Source organism: Populus euphratica, unplaced genomic scaffold, assembly GCF_000495115.2.
Source record: "Populus euphratica unplaced genomic scaffold, PopEup_1.0 scaffold2.1, whole genome shotgun sequence".
NCBI lineage: Eukaryota > Viridiplantae > Streptophyta > Magnoliopsida > Malpighiales > Salicaceae > Populus > Populus euphratica.
Window position 1 is genome coordinate 7,006,074 of NW_011499846.1, and position 10,505 is coordinate 7,016,578.

At 33.7% G+C, this 10,505-nt stretch overlaps 1 protein-coding gene across 1 annotated transcript; it reads right to left on the minus strand.

Annotated features, from left to right (window-relative positions):
- Nucleotides 1-328: 328 nt before the first annotated feature.
- On the minus strand, nt 329-5,718 carry LOC105136606 (ABC transporter B family member 21-like). The gene is given in 13 exon segments (XM_011042010.1): nt 329-845; nt 1,073-1,366; nt 1,465-1,728; nt 1,831-2,097; nt 2,302-2,648; nt 2,651-2,758; nt 3,205-3,478; nt 3,604-4,129; nt 4,213-4,451; nt 4,530-4,751; nt 4,850-5,025; nt 5,129-5,183; nt 5,336-5,718. Coding segments are annotated over 13 exon segments (3,459 nt in total). The 5' UTR covers nt 5,666-5,718; the 3' UTR covers nt 329-488.
- Nucleotides 5,719-10,505: the final 4,787 nt, after the last annotated feature.

Sequence of the window (10,505 nt, forward strand, 5' to 3'; positions counted from 1 at the left end):
TAATTAATTTCTATGCTCGTGCAGAGGGAATGAATATTATTAATTTAGCTAGGCCTGCGATTTGATTATTGGAGGGCCAACCTTGAATCTAGCATGCCTACAGTGTCAAGGTATCATCAAACGGTGACGAGACTAAACCATAGGACATGGGTCACAACCTGTCATCCATTACTTTGATCTCCCAAACAGATCCATATCCAGCTTCGCATGAATCTGAGGATTTCATGAAAACTTTAGTCATTGCCTCTAATGTTGCCTTCTCTTTAATTTCTAATTCCCAAAAGAAGCTAATTATCTGTGTTGATTGATAATCAATTACTACAACAGCGGAACCTTTTCTGTTGTTCACGGTAGTATACCAGAAATTGCTGTGTTATTCCGTAAAAGAAACAAGAAAACTTGATGTTTACAAAATTTCGCCAGTGTTTGAAACAAGAAGATGACAGCCCTTCCTAAAAAATGGGTGCTAGAAAAATTGCAGGGGTGAATCAAGAAGTTGAGGCACTCAAGTGAAGAGCTACTAAGGAGGCATAAAAGCCATCTTTGATATGGATCAAAGTCTCATGCTTTCCTTTCTCTACAATAACTCCATTTTTCACCACGGCAATAACATCTGCGTTCTTGATTGTAGATAACCGATGGGCGACAACCACTGTAGTCCTACTCACCATTACTCTGTCCAGTGCATCTTGAACCACTCTTTCAGATTCAGCATCTAGCGCACTGGTAGCCTCATCCAATAGAAGTATTTTGGGACTTTTGACCATAGCGCGAGCAATAGCCACCCTTTGTTTCTGCCCCCCCGACAACTGGGTTCCTCGCTCCCCAACAACAGTATCGTACCCCTGCATTTTGCATGGTCGTAAGTCAACAAAATTACACAAGCATCTTAGCAAAATATTCAATCTGATAACAACCTAAAGATAGCGCGTGAATTATCTTTGATTCTTATCAGTCAAAGGCCAACTGGAAGTTATATCACAGCTGCTTGCTTGAGCAAATCAAGTTACTACTTGTACTTGCAGAAGATGATATCAATGGAAAAAATTACTGATATAATGTTAATTCTAACCTGTTGTAAACCACTAATGAACTTGTGTGCATTGGCCAGCTCCGATGCAGCTAGTATTTCTACTTCCGTTGCATTCCCTTCCTTTCCATACGCAATGTTGGCACGGATTGTTTCATTAAAGAGAACAGGTTCTTGGCTCACAAGCCCCATCTGCTGCCTCAACCACTTAAGTTGGAGACTCTGAATGTCAATTCCATCAAGAGTTATATGCCCTGAATCGGGATCATAAAATCTTTGCAATAATGAGATCACCGTTGATTTCCCACTTCCACTTTCTCCAACCAGGGCAACAGTCTACAAGAAGGCATTTTAAATGATATGAGTTTCCTCCTTTCAGAATTCCATTATTCTTAAAACAACAAAGGATTTGAATTGAAGCATGAATAATTGACCTTGCCAGAATGAATAGCCAAGCTCAGGTCTCGGAAAATTTCAATGTCCGGCCTGCTTGGATACTTGAAGCTTATATGACGAAGTTCAATTTCTCCTTTCACGTTGTCTAATGTCCTTCCCGACTCATCACTTGGATCAATCTTCGACTTTCGGTCTATAATAGCAAATATGGAAGCAGCTGCTCCCTTGGCTTTTGAGGAATCAGGAGCAAAGGAGCTTGATTGAGAAATTCCAATTGCTGCCATGGTTAAAGCAAAGAAAACCTACGAGTAGACACATAATTTAGTGTTATTAAGAAAACTCTAATGTCTATAAAGATCTCATCGAAAAATCGAAAAATTTATACACAAGGAAGATATACCCACTCGAAAAACTTCCGTGAAAGTTGTTTTCCCGTGCCGGACAAGTTGAGCTCCTACATAGAAAGTGGTTGCGTAGACAGAAAACAGTAAAAAGAAAGAAACTCCAAATCCTGTTCCACTGATCATCCCTTGCCTTATTCCAGTCCTCATAGGGCCTTCACATTTCCTTCTGTATAATTGCATCACCTTCTCTTCAGCACAGAAAGAGGCAACAGTTCTTATGCTGCCAACAGCGTCATTTGCAACTTGACTTGCTTCCTCGTACATTTTCTACAACCATTGAGAGCAGCGAATGTGATTGTTATTTTTTTTTTGGGCACATTTGATTATTAATTTAAAATAGAAAAGGCAGCAAATGGTGATTTCTGAGAAAGGCTCCATGGAACATGAGTTAAACTTCTTTTACATGTCAAAACTAGTATTTTTTTGCTCGCTGCTGTAATAAAATACTAGGTCAGGAATCAAAGAGCATACCTTTGCATCCGCACTGAATCCTTTCATGAACTTTATTTGTACAAATCCATTGAGTCCTATTAAAGGAAGGAGTACAAGTATTACGAATGCCAATTGCCAACATGCAGTAAAGGCAATGACCAAACCCGCAGCAGCTGATGCGATGTTCTGAACCAACTGGGAAAGAGAATCTCCGACCAGAGCACGCACTGTTGCTGCATCCGCTGACAGCCTAGCACCAATGGCTCCGCTTGAGTGCTCAGGGTCGTCGAACCAACCGACCTCCATGTGAACCACCTTCTCAAAACACATAGATCGGATCCTTTGGATTAATTTGCAACCGGCCACCGAAAATAAGTATGTACATCTGACTTCTTGGGGTCTTCTGTTTCTTGTTTGGACTCTTTGTTAACTTCTTGTAAGCGTATAAGCTGAGAATAAGCTCCTACAGGATCCTTGAGGAGTTCCGAATGTGAACCTGATCAATCAATGAAATGGATATTTCACAAAATGTATGAAAATCCAGAAAGTTCCCTTAACCCCTCTTATCCAGAAGACTAAAACAAGTTCTGGAATTAATCAGAAAATTACCCTAACTATGATTGTAGATGATGGCAGAAATGATTTGGCTGCAGAAAATGAGTGCGTGAATCATGATGGTGCAGCATAGAATATATATCTGCTATATGCCTATGTGAAAGTAGGTAAACAAGTAGGAGGTTTCATAAAATATCAAATAAAATGTATGATGTGTATAAAAATCCTTAAAATGACTGAAAATATCAAATATTTTGGATCCTGGATCTATAGAGAATATGTGGCAGTGCAGAGATCAGAAAGTTTACAGCGAAGGAATTTCTCAGCAGGTTCGCGAGATATTTTGATGTTTCTTTATATGATAATCATGCATGCTCAATTATATACCTTTCTCAACTATCTTCCCACGGTAAATAACTGCAATGATATCAGCATTTATCACAGTGCTCAAACGGTGGGCAACTATTACAGTTGTTCGAGTGACCATAATCCGGTCTAATGCCTCCTGTACTATCCTTTCCGATTCTGCATCAAGTGCGCTTGTAGCTTCATCCAAAAGTAAAACACGTGGATCTTTCAGAATGGCTCTTGCTATGGCAATTCTCTGCTTCTGTCCCCCAGACAGCTGAGTTCCATGTTCACCAACCATGGTGTCTATTCCCTGGATACAAAAGTTGAAACCAAATTAGATAAAAAACTGAGGCGATCTGAACCACCTCCTCTCCAAAAGATTAAAAAAAAAAATGACAGCACTAGAAATTTGTGAAGAGGGAACCAGTTTAAAACCTGAGGTAGTTTATCGATGAATTTAGCAGCATTGGCAACTTCAGCTGCAGCTCTTATCTCGTCAGTTGTTGCACCATCTTTTCCATAAGCAATGTTATCCTTGATGCTGGATGCAAACAACACAGGTTCTTGGCTGACAAGACCAATTTTCTCCCGAATCCACTTGAGCTGAAACTCTTTGAGGTTAGTGCCATCTATGAGAACTTCACCAGCTTGTGGATCATAAAATCTCTCTATCAGACTGATCACCGTTGACTTTCCGCTTCCACTTTGTCCAACCAATGCGGTAGTTGTTCCGCTAGGGATGAAAAGAGAGAATCCAGAAAATATCTGCTCATCTGGTCTGGCTGGATAAGTGAAATACACATCCCTCAACTCTACATCTCCACTGATGTCATCCAATATCTTTCCCCTTGTATCCGAAGAATCTATCTCTGGCTTTCTATTTATAGTCTCAAACATCTTGTAAGCTGCAGCTTGACCAGCTGCAAACGCACTCATGCAGGGAGATGCTTGCCCTAGGGACCTGAACCATTCATATGATTAAACCATAAAATTAAACAAACAAAGAATTTTTTAAAGTGGATATTGCTTCATAATGGAACTCACATAGAGCCGGTTAAAACAGCAACAATCACATTAAGCACATCACCCCCAGTGTATCCTTTTTCCAAAATCATCTTTCCACCAAACCATATTGCCAAAGCATAGCTGCAGAAAATAAATAGCATAACGATGCCAAGACCTAATCCAGCAGTAAAGCCTTCTTGAACACCAGAGTTATAAGCAGTGACAAGAAACTTCTTGTAATTACTTATGGCTTGCTTCTCCCCGGTAAATGATGCAACCTGGATACAAGTTAAACAATTAACATTCTAAAATGAATTTTTATCCAGGCACATCCTGTTCTTTATATGTACACGTACTGTTCTAATTGAACCAATAGCCTGTTCTACTACAGTCGCTGCTTTAGCGTAAGCAGTTTGGCCACGAGATGCCATCCTAGATATCATGATGGACAGTCCTGCACCAGCTATCACAAGCAGGGGAATGGAGGATAACATGACAAGAGTAAGTAGCCACCCTTTAACAAATGCAACGATGAAGCCTCCAATGAATGTTGATACCAACTGTATAAATTTCCCAACCTGCACGAACATTACGGGTTATTTAGCCAGAAAAAAATATTGGCAATATGGATAAAATTCACTGTGTTTTTTTCTATTTGATAAGAACAGTGTTGTACCTTTTCACCCATAGCATCTTGTATCAGAACAGTGTCACCAGACATTCTACCAACAACCTCTCCAGTGTTTGTTTCCTTGTCAAAAAAGGCAACGTCTTGCTTCAGTATGGTTTTCAAATATGTACCCCTTATCCGAGCAGCTTGTCTCTCTCCCGTGACCATCCAGCAAGCCACCTCTGACAAACAACAAGAACGGGTTTATAAATCCACAATGCTTGATGCATTAAACAAGTCCTTTGTAACTGTAAGGTAGTATTGTTGAGTTAATAATGTACTTACGAAGAAATGCTGCTACAGCAGAACCAATTCCCAAGTAGACAAAATTGAGAGCCACCTAAGAATAGTTCGTAGCATATCTATATCAGAAACTGAGTTCCAAAAATTGAATTGTACATCTTCCAGAGCAGAAAGAAAGGTGCATAACGTTACTTATCCTTGAAAGCATTTCTTTCGATTGAAACAGGCATATATGTTGATTTTTTTTACCTTAGTAACTGAATCCACAACATCTTTGTTATTCTGGTTTTTTCCAAAAGAATTAACCAGATCACCAAACAGTATTGACATAATCGGAAAGGATGCTCCATTTCCAACAGCACCAATCGTCCCAAGGATCATCAACAAAATATCTGTAGAATCCGCAAATGAAAAGAGCTTGGGAAAGGGAACGGTTTTAGTTTCCTCATCTCCTTTACTCTTCACTGGCTCTTGTTGGTCCCCCCTTCCACCAGAACTCTTCTCCTCCACCTCCAGGCTTTTTGATGTGCTCGCCTCATCCACACTCTTATCACCACTTCTGCCGTTCTCGCCAGCCATCGCTCGAACCTCAAGATATTAATCTAATCCTCCATTTGCTCTCAGAATATGCAGAGACTTGTATTGCGACCGCACTAGAGCACAAAAAAATCAGCAACTTTTAATGATATATATATATATATATATTAAACAGAAAACAAGATTCCAGTCCATTTTTAATTAAGGATAAAACTCGCACACAGAGCGAGGGAGGGAGGGAATTTACTTGCAGAAGAAGAAACGGAATATGGGAGTAGTTGAACTTGAAATAAGAAAGAGATATGAAGTAGTATGATGTAATGCTAGTTATTTGGCTGCTCTATGAGCTGTTGGATTTGGGTTACCATTTATTAATTTAAGGGCTTATATAACAGGGAGCAGAACTGTATTCAAGCGCACCCATTATTTGAATTGTATTCCTGTTACCTCGTCACCTTGTCCAAATCCTTAATGTTGTTTATTCAGAGACACCGAATTCTATACGGCATCGGCGAGCAACGAATTTATAATTCTGTGGGAATGTAGTGTGATATTTTGTAAATTATTTTTTATTTAAAAATATATTAAAATAATATTTTTTATTTTTTTTAAATTTATTTTTAACATTAACCCATTAAAACTAAAATTACTGAATAAAAATTAATTTTATTATTTTTTTAAATTTTAATAAAAAACATGTTCATCTTCAATACTAAATAAACACTAATTTTTTTGATATTGCAGTTATAAACTAAGATATTAATTAGTTGTTGTAAATTCTGAATTTTAAAAGAAATTTATTTTATTAAAAACAAATTTATGATATTATTTTGTTTTTATGCTAATTACTCAGTTACTTGATTCTTTTTATTTATTTTTCATAATTTTTTACATGAAAAGGTGGGCTGTTTTGTTAAATTATATAACTTATTTAAATAGGAGTTTCAAAGACTAAACATAAAAAATAAAAAAATAAAATAAACCTTCTTAGCTTCCTGTATTAGAACCAATTTATTTGGTGGTGTAAATTTCATAGTTTTTAAACCAGATCTGGTATAATAAATGGGTCATGGGTTAAATGGATTGACTCGGGCCAGCCCGGTTCAACCCAAAATAAAAGAAAAACTATGCTTTTTGAGAGGTTTCTCTCTTTCCATATTTTCCACTCTCCGTTTGCAACGTTTGTGCTGTTCATTGGCGTCAATCTACACATCTGAGCAAAGTAACATAAAAAAAACCTTGTTTTTTGAACCTTCGATCCCTCTCTTTCTTCTCCAAATTCTCACTTTGTCGCTACCCTAGTTTGGGATGACAGAATAGAGAGAGAAGAGAGCTGGAGAAAGAAAGGTGTTGTCTTTCTGATCTGAAAAAATTGAGCGGATCTAGGTAAGCTTGTTCTTATCTCTTTCTTTCTTCCCTTTTTTCTTTATCAATTTGACTGATTGTTTCCGGTCACTGTCACTTCTTGTTGTTGCTTAATAATGGCTTCACCTGGTAATCCAAATCAACAACGACAAGGAGGTTAGGGAATAGTACAGGGAGGAGGAGGTTCAAGTCCTCTTCTTCAAATCCTATGAATATGATGTAGCCCCATATCCAACAACAGTAGCAACAAGGTCCTTCTCTATCCCCCAATAGTAACACTACCACAAGCGGCTTTTTGATAGTAAAAGGCAAAAACAACGTCGTTTCACGTGCGTGTGTGTATATATCTAAAAAAACAGGTTGGGTTTCTGCCGGGTTTACCCGGATCGACTAGGTTCTAGGTCGACCTTCCAGGTCAAATCGGTTTCACCTGGTTAGCTCTCTCATGGGTTTTTATTTAGATCCGAACCAATTTCAAGTTCGGATGGGCCGGTTCCAAGTTAATCCACCAGGACAGTCTCAATTTCAAAACTACGTAGCTATTGTGTGGTATTGCATTTTAATTGAGAATTAGAAAAATTTTGAATTTTTTATTTAAAATTATTTTTTAAAATTATTTTAATATGTTAATATAATAAATAATTTTTAAAAAATAAAAAATTATTATTTTAATATATTTTTAAATAAAAAAATAAAAACTATCATTCTCTATGGCGTTGACCCAAAAAATAATAATTCAGTTCAACCATTTATTTAATTATTTAAATAGACGTATTTCAATTTAGAATTTTCTCAAACCAGAATCTTTAATTAAACACATGCCAAAGAAAGAGGCGAGCTTTTCACCTCTTTTCAAAAGGAGTTTGGATTTTTTCTACCCTTTATCTTGCGTGGTCATGAAGAAAAGGTTTCTTTTGGCAACTAGTTCATGCAATGAATTCCAAATATTCAACTACTCCTCTCAATGTTTATTTTTGCAGTGAAAAAATATTAATTTTTATTTTTTAAAATTAATTTTTGATTTTATTAAATTAGTTTGATGTATTAATATAAAAAATAAAAAATATTATTTTAATATATTTCTATTTAAAAAGCACCTTTTCACACTATCCAACACCATCTCAATAATATTTACATAATAATACACATCTCATGATATTGTAATATAAAATATTTTTTAATTAAAAATACATTAAATATTTTTTATTTTTAATATTAACAAATTAAAATAATTCTCTAGCATTGTGTTTTATGCTTTCTAGCTGACCGCAAGAATAGTGAGATGATCAATTTAAAATTAATAAAATTTTAGTGGATAAAATTAAAAAAAAAAGTAAAAAAAAATTACTGGAAAAGGACTAATTAAAATAAATGGAAGATAGAATTAAAAAAAATAAAAATCATCTTCTTTACTATTCATACGTTAGTGAGGGAGGCAGGGGGGAATCTAGTTTATTTAGTGTAGTAGTAAAATCAAAACCTTGAGTGCGAAAAAAGAAAAAAAGAAAAAAGAAAATGAGAAAAGAATGAAAATATATACCACATGAAAAACTTGCCTCATTTCTATAGTATTTTTCACTGTTCAGAAACACCATTTATTTTAGTATTTTTATTAATTTAGAAAAAATAAAATAAACTTGATAGAAATTATAATATCTTAGAATCATAGAAGAAAAACCCATTATAAGCTATTTTACCTTTTCTTTGTTGCGGATCATATTTGTTTTTCAACAAAAAATAATTATACAAGCTTTTCCAATGCTTTTTTTATAAAAAAAATATTAAATGTAAAAAAAAAAAACCGATACAAACATCTAATTAAAGAGAACCATCTTTACAAATAAATGAATAAAAAATTATTAATAATAATTAAAAAATAAAAAAAAATAAAAAACATATATAAATTAAAATATTTAATTTTATAACATCTAATATTTATATAATTTTGTTTGTTGAATTTATTTATTAAAATTAATTTTTTATTTAATAAAAAAATAATAGAAATAAATGCATACTTGGAATTGATTGCATTAAATAAAAATCAAAAAATATTATGTAAAAATGTAATAAAAAAATAATAGAAATAAATGCATATTTGGAATTGATTGCATTAAATAAAAAGCAAAAAATATTATGTAAAACTGTATATATTACAAATATTATCTAAAAATAAATATTTTTATTTTTAAAAATAAAATTTATTTATATAAAACATAAAAAAATTATGTATGACTCAGAATGATATCTTCAAAACTTAAATACATATCAAATATTTTAAGAACAATATCTATTAAAAAAAAAGTTAAAAATAAAATAAAAATAAAAATCATAGAGAAGGAACATTAATTGAAATGTAAATATTCAGTAACCTTAGAGAAATAATATTGCAATCATGTTACTAGCACCACGAAATAAACAACAAATTATTTTAAGATAAGAGTATTGATCCTCTTCTTCTTTTTTTATCTATTTTTTAAGTTTATTTCTGTCAGCAAGTAAGTTAATATTTTTTATGCATTGATTGTCTTGTAGAAACTAAATCATCCTATATGTAAAAAGAAACAACAATCTTTAAAGTCTTCCAACAATTTTAAAATAGTTATATATGAAATAAATAATTTGTAAGAAATAAACTGGTTATATGTTGACAAGATAAAAAGTTGAATTTTAGTAGGAAAAGTAAAGTAGATTTAACATGGCTATGTTAATTAAATTCCTCGTTGTCTATTCTTTGCGTGCTTGTTGCATTGATTCTTTGGGTAAAGAAATTGTGTTGCATAATAGTTTCTTTGTAGTTGTATTGATATGGGAAAAAAAATAGATTAAAAAAAAAATAGCTGCAAGGGAAAACTGAAAGAAATGTACTTGTTATGCTTCTGTTCATGTTATTATACATGTTTGTTCAAGTTTACGTTTGCACAAACCTGAGAGAAAAAAAGGAGCCTAAATTATGTGCACATATTTGTTATTTATATGCATATATTTACCTAGGTATAATTTATTTGTTTATCTGATGTGTGTGTTATGTTTTTTTTGTGTTTACAAGTCTAAGCCTGTTGATGAGAATTTGCCTCCATAAAAATGGGTTATAAGTTAACATCTTGTTTAACTTGTTATTTTTATAAATTATGACACTAATTATACTATAAATTATGCTAATAATTTATTTTCATTCATACTCCATCAATTATGCAAAGAAGTCATCTCCCACTTATTTTTGTCTAACAACTCATCTTTCACCAATTAGGTGGATTTAATTAAGTTGTTTTACATTCTTCCACTTGAAGACTTTGATGATTTAATCAAGTCTTTACAATTAATCATCTATGATTCTTCTATCCTTTCTATACTTGTCATTTTCATGCTGCTTACGTTCCTGCTAGGCCATAAGAGGATCTGCATCATATATACTTATCAGAGTTAACTGGTTTGGTCAGAGCATCTGTTGAATTTTTTTTTGTGTGGACCTTTTGAAAATCCACACTTTCATCTTCCACCACTTCACAAACAAAGTGAT